This window comes from Grampus griseus (assembly GCF_964374135.1).
Source record: "Grampus griseus genome assembly, chromosome: 1".
In the NCBI taxonomy this organism is placed as follows: domain Eukaryota; kingdom Metazoa; phylum Chordata; class Mammalia; order Artiodactyla; family Delphinidae; genus Grampus; species Grampus griseus.
The window spans coordinates 101225575-101244948 of NC_139017.1; the positions used below are offsets into that span (position 1 = coordinate 101225575).

At 46.8% G+C, this 19374-nt stretch overlaps 1 protein-coding gene across 4 annotated transcripts in view; it reads left to right on the forward strand.

The window, feature by feature from the left end:
* BCAR3 (BCAR3 adaptor protein, NSP family member) overlaps positions 1–19374 on the forward strand; it is a 116687-nt gene that overhangs the window by 49210 nt on the left and 48103 nt on the right. For 2 of the 4 annotated variants that reach the window (XM_082670549.1, XM_082670551.1), the window contains exon 1: positions 15136–15370. The exons of the other annotated variants lie outside the window; for them this stretch is intronic. In XM_082670549.1, the coding sequence (XP_082526675.1) occupies positions 15287–15370 (84 nt within the window). In that variant the 5' untranslated portion in view covers positions 15136–15286. Of the gene's footprint in view, positions 1–15135; positions 15371–19374 lie in introns of those variants that run through there. 4 annotated transcript variants of the gene reach the window in all.

Consider the following 19374-nt stretch of genomic DNA (forward strand, 5'->3'; position numbering starts at 1 on the left):
AGGAGCAGGGAGATCAGATGGGAGGCCGTGGTGACCGTCCAGGTGAGAGATGGTGATGATTTGGATCTGTGATGGCAGAAGGGGTGGTGAAGAAGGGGGATTCTTGACATAAAATATGAAGGCAGAGCCTCAGGATTTCCAGAGGGGCTGGATATGGGTGGGAGAAAAGAAGCGTGAAGCTCAGTATTGGAAGGATACATTGCCTCACTGAGAAGGCTTGGTGTGCATTTGTGCGAGAATTTCTGTAAGATAAACACGTATGAGTAGAATGATTGAGTGTTGGGTAATAAGTCAAAATTAACTTCCTGGCAATTAAGGAGTTTTGTTTTATTTTTCACATTTCTCTCTGTTTCCAAATTTCCTCTGATAATCATTAGTGCTTTTATGATAGTTACTTATAAAAATAGATACTCCTCTATTTATATACCTTAGTCTACTCCACAGATCTGATGCTGAAAACTTATGGCTTAATCAAAATTATGTAAAACAGGTAGGTTAGATATATGAGAGCCTAAGTTTTTAAACTCTTTGGTCTCAAGACCCCTTTTCAATTGTTACAAATTATTGAGGACCCCAGAGAGCTTTTGTTATGTGGGTTTTAGCTATTGGTTTATTGTATGAGAAATTAAAATGTAGGAATTTTAAATGTTTATTTAATTCATTTAAAATAACAATATTAAACCCATTATGTGACTATAAATAGCATGTTTTATAAAAAATATTCATTTTCCAAAACAAAATTTAGTGAGAAGAATGGCATTGGTTTACATTTTTGCAAATCTCTTTAGTGTCTAGTCTAATAGAACAAGCTTGATTCTCATGTCTGCTTTAGCCTTCAGTCTGTTGTGTTACATCATTTTGGTTGAAGTCTAAAGAAAATCTGGTCTTGCACAGATAATGTAATTCAAAAAGGGAGGAATAGTCTTTTTTTTATTGAGGTATGATTGACATAACATTATATTAGTTTCAGGTATACGATGTAATGATTTGATATTTGTATATATTGCAAAATGATCACAATAAGACCAGTTAGCATCCGTCCCCATACATAGTTATAAAAAAATTTTTTCTGATGAGAACTTTTGAGATCCACTTTGCTAGCTACTTTCAAATATGCACTATAGTATTATTATTTTTTATTTATTTATTTATTTGCGGTATGCGGGCCTCTCACTGCTGTAGCCTCTCCCGTTGCGGAGCACAGGCTCCGAACGCTTAGGCTCAGCGGCCATGGCTCAGGGGCCCAGCCGCTCCGCGGCATGTGGCATCTTCCCGGACCGGGGCACGAACCCGCGTCCCCTGCATCGGCAGGCGCACCCTCAACCACTGCACCACCAGGGAAGCCCACAATATAGTATTATTAACTATAGTCACCGTGCTGTGTATTACATCCCCAGCACTTATTCACTTTATAACTGGAAATTTGTACCTTTTGATCTCCTTCACCCATTTTGCTCACTCCTCATCCCCTAGGAATAGTATTTTAATAGCCTTTTCAGATCATTAGAGATATTCTTCTTTATTATTATACTAAAACTTGAAAAGTTGCAGTTCCGTAAATGTTAATTGCAGTGTGGAATCTGAAATCATATCAATGAACTTTTTTTTTTTACTCTATTCCCTTAACATCCATTGGTCTCTCTGGCCATGTGAATGGATCTTACCCATGCATGATTTGTACCATCGTGCATTGGTCATTTGAAAAATACTGCTTTGCTGAGATATGCAGATCTTCCAAATGTTAACATATTTCACTATACAATACCCAAAACTCACATTCATTATTATCGTCGTTCATGAAAAAAATCATTAAAGTATTTACCACTCATGGTGGTAAATACACGTTTCTCAAAATTCTCATTTTCAGTTGAAAGCTCAAGTTTTAGCATTGGCAACAAACACTGTCAGTTGTTTTCCTTGAAGTGACAGGCTCACTTTGTTCATTTTGTAGAAAATGTCTGCCAAATAAATACTCGTGTCTGCATAACCATTGTTTGTCAGACGTTCTTTGAAGTAAAAATGGCATTCCATGAAAAAGCAGCTAGTGCAGCCTACAACTTAATGGCACAATTGCTTTCCCTCGAGACAACCACTGTGCTGGGTGTGCAGGAGAAGTGCTGTATGTCTGCTTCCTGTCTCACCACACAGAAATTTCGAGACATGGACTCAAGGGCCAGGATGTAATAAAGTGAATACAGTGGTCCCCCTGATCCGTAGCTTCAGTCACCCATAGTCAACCATGGTCTGAAAATTCCAGATATGAACAATTCATAAGTTTTATTTTATGTGGTGGTACAATATTTTTTTACTCAAGTATAGTTGATGTACAATATTATATAACTTACAGGTGTCCAATATAGTGATTCACAATTTTTAAAAGTTATACTCCATAAATAATTATTATAAAATATTGGCTATATTCCCTGTGTTGTACAGTATATCCTTATAGCTCATTTTATATCTAATGGTCTGTACCTCTTAATCTCCTACCCCTATATTGCCCCTCCCCTCTTCCCTCTCCCCACTGGTAACCACTAGTTTGTTCTCCATATCTGTGAGTCTACTTTACTGTCACATTCACTAGTTCGTTGTATTTTTTAGATTCCACATATATCATACAGTGTTTGTCTTTCTCTGTCTGACTTACTTCACTTAGCATAATGCCCTCCAGGTCCATCCATGTTGCTGCAAGTGGCAAGATGTCATTCTTTTTTATGGCTGAGTAGTATCCAGTGTGTGTGTGTGTGTGTGTGTGTGTGTGTGTGTGTGCGCGCGTGTGCATCTTCTTTATCCATCCTAAGTGTTGATGGACACTTAGGTTGTTTCTATCTTGGCAGTTGTAAGTCACGCGACTATGAACATTGGGGTGCATGTATCTTTTCTAATAAGTGTTTTTTTCTTTTTCGGACAATTTGTAAGTTTTAAATCGTGTGCCACTCTGAGTAGCCTGATGAAATCTCCTTCCTGCCTAACCCATGAATCATCCCTTTGTCCAATGCATCCCATCCGTTAGTCACTTGGTAGCCATCTTTTATCAGATTGACTCTCAAGGTATTGCAGTGCTTGTTCAAGTAACCCTTATTTTACTTAATAATGGCCCCGAAGCACAAGAGTAGTGATGTTGGCAATTCAGATATTCTCTTCCTGTACCTAATTTAGAAATTAAACTTCATCATAGGTATGTATGTATAGGAAAAAGCATAGTATATATATGGTTTGGTACTATGGGTGGTTCCAGGCAGCCACTGGGGGTCTTGAAACATACTGCCTGCAGATAAGGGGAGACTATTGTAATTCTTACTGCTTCATCAAGGACTTCTTAAGTGGAACTGGCTATTTTTTAAAGAAATACATATTTTTAATTTCTAATATTTAAAGAATAAATTTAAAAAGCATGGTGGTCAAGAAATGCAGTGACTACTTATCCAGTTTGGTGCCTCCCCCATGCTTGCTGCTACAGTCCCAGTAGTTTTACCCATCATTGCTTTTGCTCCATCAGCATAAATGTCAACCCAGTGAAAAAGGCAAAAAAAGCTCTCAGTATCATTACAAAAATACTGTTAACTTCACGGACTCCCTGAAAGGCTCCCGTGGGCCCGCAGACCACACTGAGCACTGCCGTCCTAGAGGGTCTCCTGCTACTAAAGAGCTGTTATGAAGCTGCAGAAACACGAATACAAATAATCACTGTCTGTTTATCTAAATACATATTTTTTCTCTAGCTAAGAAAAAACCCAGCGTGCTCAACAATAGCATTTACATTTAAAATACTGATTATTAATAGAGAAGAGACATCCATTTTCATTTAAAACTAAGAAAAAATTGAGGGTCTATCCCAGAAATAAGGGTTCACAATTGTCTGCCTGTTCTTTACAATCGAGTGGATTGTAAAGCCTCGGTAAGTACTAAATCTATTTCACACGATCAAGTCCTTGCTCATTATATACTGTAAGGAGCTGGGCCACAGCAGTTGCTGTTCTGCTCTAATTGCTTTATGTGAAAACCATGAAAGCCCAGAGCTTGGTGAGGTCAATGCCGGGTTTATGGCAGAGATGCTCAGCTTGGATGTGTGAATGCAGTCGAGGGGTATATTTGCTTGGGGCAGGCTGATCTCAACATTCCCCTGATCCTTAAGCTTTTGTTAATTGCTGTGTATTTGCCCATTCTCTGCTCCCAGCATGGATTAGCTAGCTGACTCCATTCATCCTTTCTGTCAGTGAAGATAAGGATGTGTCAGACCCTGGGAACCAGAGCATGCCTCTTGGCCCTTCGAGTTCCAGCTCTCTCCAGATGGCATCTAATTGTTCCTTGAATGACCTCAGTGTCCAGGCTGTAAGAACCTGGTCTGAGAGGCTATTTCACATATTTATTAGCTCGTGGATGAGAACTTACTACATAAAGCCCCCATTCACACTCTCAAAAGAGCTTTTTGTACAAAAGAAATGATAAAGCTGATGGACTGTTTCCTGTGGCCACCAGTCTCCAACTGGATCCTTATTTTTCAGAGGCCCAGGTGGGTGCTTTTTGAAAGGAGCTGTGTGGTCCAGTTGTGTCCATCGTGGTCCAGTCTCCTCCTCTCTGTCTTCCCATGGTCTTTACTGGCAGGAGCCTAAGCAGAACAGTGCCGTATCCTCTTCTCTCCCAGTTTGCAGAGCATTCTACGGTTGCTCACTCAGAGCAGGTGGTGGACGTTGGGAATTACTGTGTCTTGGTAGCCTCTTCCCGTTTGGGAACCCGGGTAGGTCACAGTTTAAAAGAGTAAAGTGCTTCTAAGTGATGAAGTGGGAACCAGCCCTAATCCAGCCACAGGGACGGCAAGGTGGGTTCACCAGTGAGGACAGCAACCCCCATGTGGCAATTCACGTCTCATGCTTCTGTGGTTCTTAACTGTCTAGGGGGTGGTCCCCTATCTTTTTGCAAATATGATGAATAAGAAACCTGTCTCTACAAATATGCACACACGCTTACTGTGCATCTTCTAAGGTGTTTGTGGATCGAGATTGAGAATCCCTGTGCTATCTTCAAATGTTCTGGTATTGTACTGGGCATTGGAGTGAAGATGATGACTGAGGCCTGGGTCCTGAGGCCACCAGACAAGGACACATCATTTTAATTAGTGCTTCAGTAGCTGGATGCTGGAAGACAGGTTTGGGGCTGAGGCTCCTCACTGGGATGAATAGAACAAGAGCAATGGGTGAAGGATGCCCCATAGGGCCACACAGGCTGAGAACCAGGGATCCGTGGCTCCTTCCAGGCCGTGCCCACCTAAGGACTACATAGGGAACAAATTTGGGAAGATGTAAATATAATTTGGAAGTGATGCAAATTTCCTTTCTTTTGATCTAGGAGTCATGAGAGTTGCCCTCCCAGGTAATCCATCGTACCTGGTGAAGTTCTCCTTTGTAAGGGAATGTCTGAGCCTTTGCCTCTGAATCAGGTCCTCTGGCTTTCTACAAAACAGAATAGCCTTTGGAAATGTTCTCCAGGAACATAAGATGCTGCTGTTGCCTGTATAAGCAGGATTGAGAGAGCCATTTATTAGTAGTTTCCTGTAGCCTAGGCGGGATGCTGGTTGTGGGAGCAAAACTTACACCTGTACTCAGTGGCACAGAACATTCTAACTCTGTGAATCCCTCTCCCTTTTCCTACAGGCAAATTCATGTCTGCTTTATCCTTGAGAACTCAAGACAACCCAGTTCTATAAAGGAGTGCCCTTGGAGTAGGCTATGAAACACTATTAATATCCACCCATCCCTGCAACATGAGTGTATCACCCTGTTATTAATGGGCATGTATCATACGTGTTTTCGTGTAGCATCAGTTTATATTGGCTCCTTTTTAGCATTTCCAGATTTAGGGATCGTGTTTTATACAGGTGAACTCTAGCAGAGCCCAACACAGTGTGTTATATTTCACTCTCAAGCGTTTACCTTATCTCACAATGATAAGGTGAACCTGTAAACTCTCAAACTGATGATGTGAGCTAGGAAATTTATCACTGGGAAGGGCAGGGGCGGAGTGGCCTGGGTCGATGACTGTTCTCAGGAAGGAAAACACGTCTGGACTCTCAGCCCTTGCATCTGCTTCTCTCAGCATGTTGACTGCATTCTCTCAGATCAACTTCTCCATGTAGTTGGGGGCACATGGCTGTTGGCTATTCTAAGCTTATAATCTTAAAGCTTATGGTCCAAAGGGAAAAGGGGACCTCTACCTCTGCTCTGGTTTGAAAAATCCCAAGGAAGGACTCTGATTGGTCTAACTTAGGTCACATGGCCACTCCTGGACCATTAGGTGTTCAGTATTCTGATTGGATTTCACAACCATTACAAGCATGAATACACATGCCCTGGGGTAAAGGTTTTAAATGTAATAATCACTATCTGCTATTTACATCATTTTTCTCCCTGAATTTTTAGGATGAGAATCTATTAGGCTATGTTTCTAATTGTCTCTGTCTACTCAGGGTACATATATAAAATGCTGGCGCATGTTGGCATATGCATGCTAGGTTTTACAGAGATATTTTTGTTTTGATCTTTTCAAGTCATATACTCACCTTTCTCTAGCTTATCTCCCTCCTGGTTTATTTATATGCTGGATATCCATTGCCTCCCAGTTTAATTGGGAGGCAGATCCCCAGATACCCCTACTGTTACAGAGAAATTATAGGTGGGAGGTGAGGAGGTGGTGCAGAGGGGCTGTGAATTCCCCTTGATTTCTAGTTTGACTTTGGAAAAATTCCTGCATCTGTTGTCACAAGTGGCCTAACCCTGAGGCAGGTGTGTTGATCCTCAAGAACGATCCAGATGAGTTCTTACTGCCTCCCTGGTAACTCTCCCTTCCTTCCCCTGCCTTCCCACTCCTCTGGGTGTACATGTAAGGCCAGGGATTGTACTGTCCTTTGAGCCACTGACAGAAGGAACCTATTACCCGCATGAATGCTGACTGCCTGGATGTCACTTCTGAGGTGGCATTGGGCTTAGCAGTTGACGGCCTTAGGAAGTGAAGAAAGGAGCTGGTAATCAGTACAGTCCTTCCCGTGCAGCTCACCCTCTGATTCGGCCTTTTCCTGTAGAGAAATGGGCCCAGCTGACATCTTCATATACGACAAAGATGGTCTGTCCCTTAGCCCTCCATTTATCAGCTGTGTGATGGGGCTTTGCTGCCTCCTGGCTTTTCTCAGATTCTGGCCTCAGTATCCATCTGTACATGTCCTGCCCTTTCCCATCAGTAATGTTGAGAACTTCTGACCAGGGATATTTCAGAGACCAGCTGTCTATGTTGCCAAAAATATCTGTCACTCGGTCGGAGGGAGAGGGTTTTTGCGGCAGCTATAATTCTGCCTGCTGGATTTGCACAAGATAAGGTACTCTAGGCCACCAGGTGGTATCCATGCTTCCATGATCACATGCGATAGAGCCAGCCACTCTGATTCACAGTCGTTTTAATTATTAACTCTAAGAACTGTTTTGATCTCATATGTGAAATAGAGATAATAATACGTGTCTCCTAGCACGAGTATTAAATAGACACTCTGGTAAAAGTCCTCTGTATAAATGCTGGCTCTTGGGGACCTTGCACATGGGGTGGTGAAGGCTCCTTTGAGGAGCCCGGCTGAGAGCTGGAACGATGTCTGTGACTGCTGAAGTCTAATGGGAGGGACCGCATCCCTGGAGTCTGTGGTTGGGGAGGGGATGCTGAGGGTCTCACTAAGCGTTTACTAAGCATTGCATGCAGACAGGCTCTTCCGCCAGCTGGGGGAGAGGGCTCTCCTCCTCTCGCAGGTGTTTAAAGCTACTCCAGCAGCAGGAAGGAAAGTGGCACTGCTTGCCTCAAAGCTCTCTATCTCCTCCTCTTACCAGCCCCAGCCCTGCCAAGACCTGACTGTGTCCAAGGTGACTAAGGGAAGGGGGGCTATCTGTCTTTGCCCATGTCTGTGATGACCAGGGTATCCTCTGCCCTTCCCTCTCCACTAGAAAAAAGATCAAGTTAAGACCCTCAGGAGCTGCATCTTTAGGAGCCACTGAAAGTCTTTCTGGATCAGTGGGGATTGTTATGTCACATGACTCTTGGGTAAAAGCCATGGACCCCTCACCTCAGTGAACAGTACTCATACAGCAGCTGATATACAATTTCCAGTGGTTCATGGAAGCCCCATCCCACCAGAGGTTAAGAATTCCTGACCTAGACTGACTGGTTCTCATAGCTCTTTGGGCAGGATGCATAATTATCTGGTATGTCCCTCAGATGATACCCATTATCAGTTTATGACCATGAAAAAATGATATTTTCCCACTGAAGTATTGTATTCAGGTGGCTGGAATTTGCTTGAAAACAGAGAAGAAGGGATTCATTAAGATCATTTTCTCTTTCACTTGGCCACAGCTTTCAAGGCTGGAATGAGTCGAGGTAGTCCTGGCTCCACCTCTTACCTGGTGCCTACCCTGCCCTCTGTCCGAGGGTTCCTGCCTTCTCAGGCATCCCTCACAGTCTGCTTCATCCACTCAGAACTTTGGTACCCTTTCTGGGTGGGAGGTGGGTGTGTGGTGGCCTTGGAAGAGTGCACTGTAACTCTGGCGATCCCTGCCATTAGGGGCTGGAGAGCAGGAGGTGCAGGCAGAAAGCAGAATCAGAGATGACACAGAGAAGGTAGCTGGGCGAGGCAGGCACGTCCAAGGGCTATCCCAGGCACAGTTCTAATTGTATAAATGGTTGGCATCAGAGTACCCAGTAATATGGACTGGTGAAGTATGAAGGAGTCAGGCACATGAGAGGTGGCCCTTCTGGGGACTCTAGACATACGTGGAAGATCCAGTCCCAGGGCAAGAGCCTGGAGAGCCAGGCAGGGGGTAGGGGGAAAGGTTGGAGGAGCATCAGGCAGGGCACCCAGGTGGGACATAGGCTGAAGCCCAGCTCTGCGGTCACTTGATGTGGGGACAGTGGGAAAGGAGGGGCCACGGGATCCCTAGTCAGACTAGCTGGGACAGTGGTGGGACATGGAGAGCTTGGTAGTTGCAGGTGGACCCAGGAGTCCCCTTGGGTGAGGGCCGAGTGGGCAGATGCTCTGGACGCACATGCTGCCTGTTAACTCCCCAAATGACAGAGAGTCTGCAGTAGAAGATCATCTTAGGTATCTGAGCAAGTGTGATTCAAACCAATTTTAATACACAGTCTTAAAATCTGAAGGCTAGAAAATATTTTAAGGCTAAAGAAACCTCTTAAACTCCTCCTCATTGTTCCCTGGCTTTCAAGGCTCAGGAGTCACCTCAGTACCAGTTGGGGTCGGTCAGTGGCTCAGGGTGGTGCTGTCCACACTCTCCTTGCAGGACGTGGGTCCCATAGCCTGCCCTTTGGGTGAGATTTAGGGTGCAGCTGGGCATGTGCCCTGTAGGAGGAATGGACCGGAGAAACAGGTTTTGTGGTCCCTTCCTTTGGAGGGGAAGGGAGGCTCACTTTTGCTGAGTGCCTAGACTCTGTGTTGCCAGGCTCTTTATGTGTTATCTCTGTTGATCCTCACAAAAACCCAGTAAGTTGGAGGAGGAAACTGGGGCCCAGAGAGGTTAAGAAATTTCCCAAGGTCACCCAGCTTGCTAGTGGTACAATGAAGACTTGAACCCACCCTGGCTCTCCCTCTACCCTGCCACCTCCCAGCAGCACTTGAAATGTGCAGATATGTGTCTCACAGCTCCGTTTTGGCAGATGTCATTTTGCAGAAGTGCTTGTGAGAGGGGCGAGCCCGTGGCAGCCGAGATGGGAGCCCACGCTGGATCTGGTTGGTGAGCCTTTGCACATTCTGGCTTCGCGGATGCCCCTCAGGCCATCTCTGCGGTGCTCTGCATGGGAGGGGCCTCTGAGGGGCTTTTGCTGTCACTATTAGTTGCTGGAAGGGGAAAGAGAAAAGCGTACAGCAAAGAAAGCCTAGGCGCTACAATGACAGGAGAACAAATGAGTGCTCTGGGTGTGTCGCCTGCACAGCGGGTGTAGAATGGAAGGAAGCTTGGGAGGTGGGTGGCGGATCATCTTGGATGAGTTAGACTCCCACGGGTGTAAGGCTGGGCTTCAGGAGACAAGGAATCCCCTGAAATTATATGTAAAACTTTGCAATATGTGCCTTTTGTTCTGAGAGGAGGGTCCGTGGTTTTCACAGACTCTCAAAGAAGGCTGAGGCCGCCAGAAAGTCTGAGTCTGCTGTTGGAGAGGCTGGAATGACGCCCTGTGCATGTTCTTTTAATTTGGCCGTAATGCTAAAAATAGAAAATTGAGCTTGCATAATATAGGATTTCTGGGGTGATATCAGGCAATAGGTGGCGGTGGTGGTGGAGGGATGTGTGGGACGGGACTGTACGCGGCAGCGCGAGAAAGCAGTCAGGGCTGGATGCTCACCTGATTTTGCTTCATGTTATCAGTTATACAATTTTAATAGCCGGTTAGAGAAACAAATTTGTGGAGGGGATGGAAGGCTCGGTAGGGAGCAATCTGTTTGTGAATACTGTCCTTGGTCTCTCTTTATGTGCTAAGCAGATCAATACCGCTTCCGGAGAGAGACCACTTAACAGCCATACTCTTTCATCCCCTTGAGGAATCTGGGGGAACCGTCAGAGCGAGAGGAGGGGCGTACAGCAAAGGCTCGTAAATGCACCCTCTGTGTTCGCCAGCGACACACAACCCGGCCCTAAGAGCTCAGCCGGCACTTCCTGCCCTCCTCTCGCCTTGTCCAGTTTGCATTCCCTTTTGGAGCAGGAAATCAATTGCGTTTGCATGTAGGAAAATGTGTTGAATTGTCTTTGGCGGCTTGTGAAGCTGCTCAGTCTCGCGTGAGGAGGAGGTGACCTGTTTCCTGACGGCGTCCTCCTCCCTCAGCGGTTTCCCAGCCCTTCTCCTCGAGCCCTGTGGCTTTTATGGGAGGGCAGGTGCTCGGATGCCTGACCTCCTCCCCTAACACCTCACCTCCTGGTTACTGTGATCAGAATCACGCAGGGAAGCAGGGCTGCTGATAAACGTGCCCCTTTGTGGCCCAGGGCCCCCCAGGCGGGACACTCTTCAGGGAGCAGGGCCTGCGGAAGGCGGCCACGGATCCTTAGGACTGGGCCCGTCTGGGTTAATCTTCCTGCTTCTAGGGCACCAGGAGGAATGTCTTACTCCCTAGCTCCTTAAAGCTGTTTTTGTTCACTAAGAGCCAGATCACTGGGGTTTAGTGGAGGCAAAAAGCCAGGAAGGATGGATCTTTCTAGGGAGGTGAGGAGTCCCAGCAGTTGCCCCAAAGGTGGAGCTGTTTTGACCACGTAGACTTGTGCTGATCTCTTGACTCATGTTCCGAGTGTGTCCCCTGTGGGCAGAGACCAGCTGGGCCTCGTGGCCTTGGATCAGTGCCCTCCGATCAAAGCCTGCCGCCCACCTCGGGCAGTGTCGCTGTCTGCAGGGCTGCTTGACAGTGACCGAGAGCACCTTGGTGTTGTTTAAGGCTTGATGCCTTGATTCCGGGCTGGCCCTGGGAAGGGGAGTGGAGGTGTGGGCAGCTTTATTTTCTCGGTTTCCCTGAAACAGGGAAAAGCAGGTACCTGGTAGGCACATCTTCCTCCTCAGAGACCTCGTCCCCACCCCATGCCATGTTGGAGAGAGGGTCTACCTCACGGGGAGGCTGAGCTTCTAGTGCGGACTGTGGCACTTTGGGAAAGGGACTCGGTGTGCCTCTCAGCCCCTCCCAGCCCAAGGGCTGCTGCTGACAAGAAGCACTTGTCTGTGGAATATGACTGGCAGGCACCCCCTGTTTCCATGGTTACTAAATAGGGCAGGTTAATATTAAGGCTGCCCAAGGCAAAAATGGCATTGATGGCAATGCTTGTGCAGGGGCCTTCCTCTGGTCTGCTTTAACCCTATTCCCAGACAGGGTGGGCAACATTTGACGGGAGGTCACGAGGATTTTCTTCAAGGGTTCACCTGGCTGCGCAGCCTTGGCTTTTCTCACAGGTGTATTTCTTGGTTCAGAGGAGTGAGCCTCCCAGGAGGCCAGAGGGGGCGCTGGAGAGCACGGCGCTTTCCCAGAGCTCTGTGCTGCTTGCTCCGGGCCACCCCGCCTCCATCAGTCCCTGGGGTTGCATTAGAGATGCTGACCCCTGTCCCCAGAAGAGCATGGTGTTTAGAAAGCCCTGAATACAAACTTTGACTGGTCCTAGATCACATGTACCAAATCATCAGACAATGGCCACCTACCCCAGGTCACAACTCTTTTTCATGGGGCTGTGTCAGTAACCGGTTTAATTATATGACGTTAAAAAATCTCATATTTGGTGATCAGATACCAGGTTCTGGCAAAAGCACAGGCTGGAGTTCCTGGTCCTTTGTCTGTCCTCTACTGCATGACACGCCATTCTGGTCCTCTGTTTCTTTGTAACTAGAATAGAATCATCATTGTGGGGAGAATGGGGGGGAGTTGATCGGTGTGGATGGGAGACATCAAAAAACATAAGTCAGTGAAGGGCACTTTACGAATTCATGCAACTATCATCTTTAGTGACAATAACAACATGTTATTTTAGTCTCTCTCCTTGGCCATTTCAGGGGAAAATTGATTAAAACCTTTGAGTGCTGCTTTAGAAATTATTTTTTGTGTGGAACAAAAAAATAAAAAGTGCTTAGGAAACAGTTACCTAATAAGATTAGCTCACTGTTTAATCCTGACAGAACCAATTCTTCATGCATTATGGAGACATTTTTTAGAGTCAACAGGGAAAGCCTCAGGTGACAAGAGCTGTGATTCTGCAGTGACCTGTCTTTTGCTTTGCTTTTACCTGGCCCTGGAGCACTTGACTACGTAATTCTATGTAATTTACATGTCTGAGTTATTTTAAGTATATTTTCTTTCAAGAATGCACTTCATTCAGTCTTTCTGTGGGTAGGGTATCAGAATTCAGAGGCTTTGGCTGACTAATCTCACTGAATTTCTGTGCAGGATTTAAGGAGCTGCTTCCCTCCCTTTTTCTGAGCTGGGGATGCTAGCCTCTTGGGGAGTTTCTTCTTATTTACTTATTTATTGGCTGCGTTGGGTCTTCGCTGCTGTGCAGGGGCTTTTCTCTCCAGTTGCGGCGGTTGGGGGCTACTCTTTGTTGTCGTGCGCGGGCTTCTCATTGCGGTGGCTTCTCTTGTCACGGAGCACAGGCTCTAGGCACGTGGGCTTCAGTAGTTGTGGCACGCGGGCTCAGTAGTTGTAGCTCTCAGGCTCTAGAGCACAGGCTCAGTAGTTGTGGCGCAGGGGCTTAGCTGCTCCATAGCGTGTGAGATCTTCCTGGACCAGGGCTCGAACCCGTGTCCCCTGCATTGGCAGGCGGATTCTTAACCACTGTGCCACCAGGGAAGTCCCGGGAGTTTCTTATTCTGACAGAGCTTGTCACTTCCTGTCAAAGGGGAACAACAGGTGCAAACTGGGCCCCTTACCTGGTGGCTATTGGCCTGATTGATGAGTCATCCCCATAAAACTCCTGGGGCCGTGGGCCCTGGCTGCTCACGTGGACTTACTCTTTGAACCCCATCTAATGGAAATGAGGGCAAACAGAGAAAATGCTTCCTCATGGGTCCCGTTCATGGACCTTGGGGGACAGTATTGACCCACCAACTGGACCATCTCCAAGGGCCCCTCCAGCTCAAAAACCCCGTGAATTCTACCACCCTTGGTGCTTGCTTCCAAGGTCTCAGGTAGACTTCCCAGGACCCAGGGCTGCACATCTGGGCCCCAGAATCATGGGGGGTGGGGAGCCAGTTGAGGAAGCAGAAAGGAAGTCAGCCTCCCCGGTTGTTCCTGTGATGACAGGCCCTTTGTAGCTCCATCCGCACGTTAGAGGTGTTTATTAGGCTGAGCCTCTGCCCCTTGAGGTGAGTGTGAGATCTACCACTCTCCAGAGCCTTCATTTAAGCACAGAAGCCACACACTAGGCATTGAACAAACAGTTCGCTATTTTTACAGGCTGACTTGACCTAGTCCAAAGGCCGAGGCCTCCTGAGGATTTGACACTAATCCTGTTGGATATTTCTCATACCTCCCTCATGCCTCATCTGGTGTTGTTCCTTTCTGGACTGAATAGGTTCTGTTTCTTCCTCATTACAAGTTTCTGCCTGTGTGAAGTTTTAGAAAGCTTCAGGACACATTCCATTTTTGAGTGGCCGAAGCCACAGAAAGTTAATATTTGGAACGGTAGGAGAGGAAGCGCTCCAGGCAGAAACCTGGGTTTGATTAAAAATTAAAAAAAAAAAAAAAACAGAATTGTTGAGAATCCACCCTGACTGGAATGAAAGAAGAAAAGCAATTCCTTTTCCCTAAGGTGTCGGGAGGCTCTTGGTAGGGGTAAAGGTCTCTTAGCGCTGGAGGATCGCTTGGTGGCGCTTGGTGGCGTTGGACGTGAGGTTCACATGCTGGATCTGGGTTAGGCGGGATGGGCAATTACAGTGAAGCGTCTAAAGTGAAGGAGGAGAGTGGGACAAACAGTTGGGTCAAAAGAGGGTACGTAGCCTGTCCCCCATCCTCCCAACAGGCTGCACAGCCAGGTGGGGACGGCCGCTGCTCAGGGTGTTAGCTGACAGACTTGCTAATTAAACACCTAAGGGCAACAGTGCTTTGCCAATAGTGATGGCTATGCCAACGTTATCAGCTGCAAACTGGCTGCCAGGAGCATCCTAATTAAAAATAAACAGTTCTGGGGGTGGCTGAGAGAGTGGGATGGGGATCCTGCCTAGGTTTCTCGGGACTTCTAGGATTGCTCCTAGGGGAAAGTCACACCCAGTTCGCCTTTGGGTCCTTTTCTCAAAGGAGCCTCTGTCTCATCACAAGGTGGTGTGATGTGTGCTTCTTGAACTCCTAGGTGCTGGGGCGACAAGCAAACAGACAGAGCCTCTAGGAGCAGATTGCCTGGTGACTTCAGCCCTGGGGAGGAAAGGTTGCCTGGGGGGATAATGATTTCTGCTGGGTCTCTAAATTGAGGGGACAGCTAAAGCCCCAAGCCTCTTCTAAAAGAGGTTAGAATTTCAACAGAAAGTGAGTCTGGTCACATGAGGATTTCTGGCACTGTGTGCATGGCAGGCTGGACAGCCGCCTGCCAGAATTGAGCGAGTGGATCGTATTGGCTTCAGCGGAGAGGGAAAGTCCCAGCCCGGCCGGGGAGAAGGAGCCTCTCACTCCCCTGCGGCCCGCGGGCTGGAGCGGCACAGCTGCTGCAGTGGGACTGGAGCTCTCACGCCTCAAGCCCCCTCTCCTTTAACCCTAAAGAAAGTGTGTGGTCCAGGGACTGAAGACTGAAAGATGCCTAAGGAATGCAATGCTTTCCACGCCCTCTCGGCTGCTCTGTGCTGCTTCTATCACCGCAAGTCTTTCCTTGGAGTAAAGGTAGGTGTGAGATAAGGTACATCTAAAATTCTTTGGGGGGCCTTGAAAGCACTAGAAAAGTTTGCAGCCCGCTGGCTGTAAAAACAGAGGTGCTGACTTTGACGTATGGATCTTCATAAGCCCCTAGTGGTGCGTCTCCTCTGGAAGCAGAATCGGGACGCACAGAAGGGAGCTCCTTGTCTGTGCTTTAGGATGAAGCTCTGTTTTTCAAGAGACTTTCCGTTTCCTTGGGCTGAAATTTTATACCAAGGTAGCTCAATACTATTTTTCTTTTCTCTCTCTCCCTCTCTTTCTCTCTCTCTCTCTCTCTCTCTCTCCCCTTGTTTGTAATGAAGGCTGAGCCCCTCTCTCCACATACCCTGCTGTTCCATTATGTCAGTAACGTATATAAGTACAGAACCCACCAAATATCTCCTTTCAAATTGTAGTCACGTTCCAAAACGTTTCTGTATTCAGAACTGTCTTTTTTCTTTTTTAATTTAAAGAATGCTCCCATTCTTAACCTTTGTTACAAGACATCAATACCAAAGGTAATATGTCAATACACTATTTATTTTGATGAAAATATTCAAAGAACCTCATTGGACTAAATCAAGACGAAGCCTCTGTTCTGTGGCCCACCTGTGACAACAACTAAGAATTGCATTTAGTATACGCTGTCACTGATCTGGGGGCTTGTCTGCCTTGGAAAAATCCTGTCGGCCCCAGCATGACTAAGGACCTCATTTATTCATGGGAAATAGGAATCAGAAAGCTCTCAAGGAATTCTTCCCACCCTGACAGCAGAGCTCCCTCTCCTAAGGGACTGACTTATTTGGTGCCATTGAAAGAGCTACAACAGGAAAATTTCATAGGAGACCCTGTTACAGGGAGAAAGAGCCCTTTGTAGAAAAATAGACAGTGAATATGAAGAGGAGAGGCTTCTTCTAATTTTACTGCCCTTTTGGAGCGTTCAGAATAGCTTTCTAACCGTTCCGCCAAGTTCATTTTTGTCTCTTTGTCAAGGAATTTGGAGGAGAGTGAGTAATCGTAGGTTAAGAGTGTTTCCTCCCTGATTTAAGAGCCCCTTTCTAACCTGGAGCCCAGTGGGGTGACGTGAGGAGCATGTGGTTTCTGGCCTAAATATGGATCGTTCTAGAGTGGGGCAGATGAAGTCATGCCATTAACAGTATTTTAAAGCTGTCGGAGATAGACGGGGAGATCCCGAAGGGAATCATGCCCTGCAGGGACTGGCAGTAGATGTACACTCTAATAGAAGTCCTCGCATAAGCCAACTTCTGCTAATTCAGAAGAGTGCAACTCACCATTTGGTATCTGAGGAAACAGCCCATAAATATCTGGGTCTGCGTGATGAGATTCTGTTTTGAGACCACTGCGCCTCTGCAGTTATTTTCTCCAGGGCCTGCACAGAAAGGCCACAGTAACACATGGGGTTGGTCTGACCTAACCATCCTTCGGCCTCCCCACCACGGCCACTCTTGGTGGTTGACCGTCGGTGGAAACACCCTCCTTCCCCCCTGGGCTTCCTATCCCACCCTAGTATGTTGCATCTTCATAGCACAGAGAGAAGACCTGACCTGCTCACTCACCAGAACCTGAAGCCTTCCAACCCAGCTCAGGCTTTCCCTCTGACTCTTGGGATATGTTTCCCTGTCTGGTTTTGCTTAGTTACCTGGGAAAGAAAACGTACCTGTGCTCAAATCCCTCATCCTGCCAGTGTTGCCCCAGTGGTAACGCTGCATCACTTTATTGACTCCCACTTTAATTAGGGGTTTCAGGTCTTGCGGCCCATGATTAGTTTCTGTTGCAATTAGAGCTTCAAAGTTAAATTGGGATTGATTGCCTGATAGCAAAGCGGAAATAGAGCTCCAATTCTTGACCATGATGCTACTTCCCTTGGCAGGAATTTCTCATACCAAAAATAACACTGTGGTAGCCATGGTAACTTTCCATTTGGTCTAATCCATATCATCTCTGGCGAAAGTACAATGTTATTAATAGTGTTTGTTGTATGGGAAGAAAACTAAAAATATAAAAGCTCCTTCATTACATAGGGGACCAATCACACAGGCGCTTTCAGGGAATAAGATCTCATTTGCAGAGATTCTGCAGAATTTAGTATGTGTTTAAGGGCCTTGTGTGGACTTGAATACAAAGGCCCTGGAAAAGAATTAATTGGGAGGCCAAGAATGGAGAGGAGGTCAAGAATATGCAGTCATTGCTGGTCCTCACGAGTTGAGGCCATGTCAAGGGTCACGATTTTAACATCCCAGAAGGGTTCACACAAGGCACTCATTTCACAAAAGACCTCTGGATCTCGAGTAAGAAAAGGAAAGGACATTTTGCTTACAGCCAATGGAAAAGAGTCTGTCATGAAGATATTCCAGATCCGCAACGTTAGTGGGGATGTTTGAAAATCCCTGAATGGCAAATGTCGTAGCCTTTCCGTGTGTAAGAACTTTGTTAGGTGGTGGTGGTGGGGGGTGATTTAATGACTGAGGCAGGTTCCTGCCTTTGAAGGACTTCCCACAAGACCATTAGTCCATAGTGTCATTTCGTTACATTTGCAAAAGGCTTTCCAATGTCTGAGGTTCCTTCACAAGTTGTCTCCCTGGGGTCTCAAGACAAGCTGAAATCAGGCAGGACGGTAGTTTACTCCTTCTCCACAGAGGAGAAGCCGAGGCTCAGAGAAGCTCCCTGCTCCAGAATCATTTAGTGGGGAACCAGGAGTAGAAATCGGATTTTGTGGCCTCAAGCCAAGTGTCCTTTCTCCGATACCATAGTAAGACCAGTGAACATTGACAAGATGATTCTGTCCCTACTCATACTTCAGTTAACTGTTCAGTTGGGAAAGCATAGTGCGAACCTCAGCTTCAGGAAAGACTTCAGGGAGGACGCAGCACTGGTTTTCATAGACTAGGTCGCCTTCCTGCGGCAGTGGCAGGGCCACCTTCCGGTTCCTAGAGAACTGCAGAAGGAATTTAGGAGAAGCACAATAGATCCCATTTCTGGAACTGGCCGTGGGGACAAACGCCCGCTTCTCTGGCCCCTCGAGTCCCTGATTCTCCCTGTGTGTGGGCAGGGGAACCGGAGCTGAAACTTGCTGCCTCATCAGTGGCTACTCCTGATGAAGGTGGGTGTGATTGTGTCAGGAAACTTCAGGGGAACCAAAGAGACTGGAGTTACCTTGCAAGTGCAGAATAGCCACCTTTCTGAAAGAGCACCAACAAGGAGGTTGGAGTAGGGAGTTGGTGAATAAATGAATCAGTAAGTCTTGGCTAGCCAGTCACTAAGTCCAGCGGCACTGCTCTTGTCAACGAGAAGTCATTGTTAGAAGGCAGTGGATTTTAAGCATTTACATTCTCGTACAGAGGTGTGACTGTCTTTGCAGCCACAAAGTGCCCTATGGTGGGAAGAGCTTATATCGTGCGGTTGCTATCGTGGTGTTTTGTTTTGCTTTAAATCATTTCCCTTGCCTCTGGAAAAAGTATTTGGAGCCTCTCTGAATGCACATTATAGCCTGAGGTGTCTCATCTGCCCATCCGTGGAGGGTTGGGCCCTCAGAACTTGATTTCATTGGAAACTACCTTTCTGTGTTGGAGTGTCATGTAATAGAGTGAAAGTCCTGCTCATTTTCCCTGTGGCCCATCCCTTGGTCTGTCTGCTGTTGTGACAGGTTGGTTACTGGTGATACACCCTGGTGTTGACAGTGGCTTAGGTTGCCTTTGTCACGGGGCTGATGCATCGCCAGCACAAGCTGCGCAAGGTGGAAAAAGCCACCGGGGAAATGTCTTTCGAAGTGACTCAGCCCATCTTTGTAGCACTTAGTAGTTGCTCACTTATTTCTCCTGCTCTCCAAAAAAAAAAAAAAAAGGCCTAGCACAGCTTTTTAAAAGAAACCTAAATGCATTTCATTGGCATCTGGGGGCCATGGGGATCTGGTTTCAGCATCAGGGAAGGACGTGCCTGACAGGGGCTGGATCCCAGTGCCCCCTTCACCACAG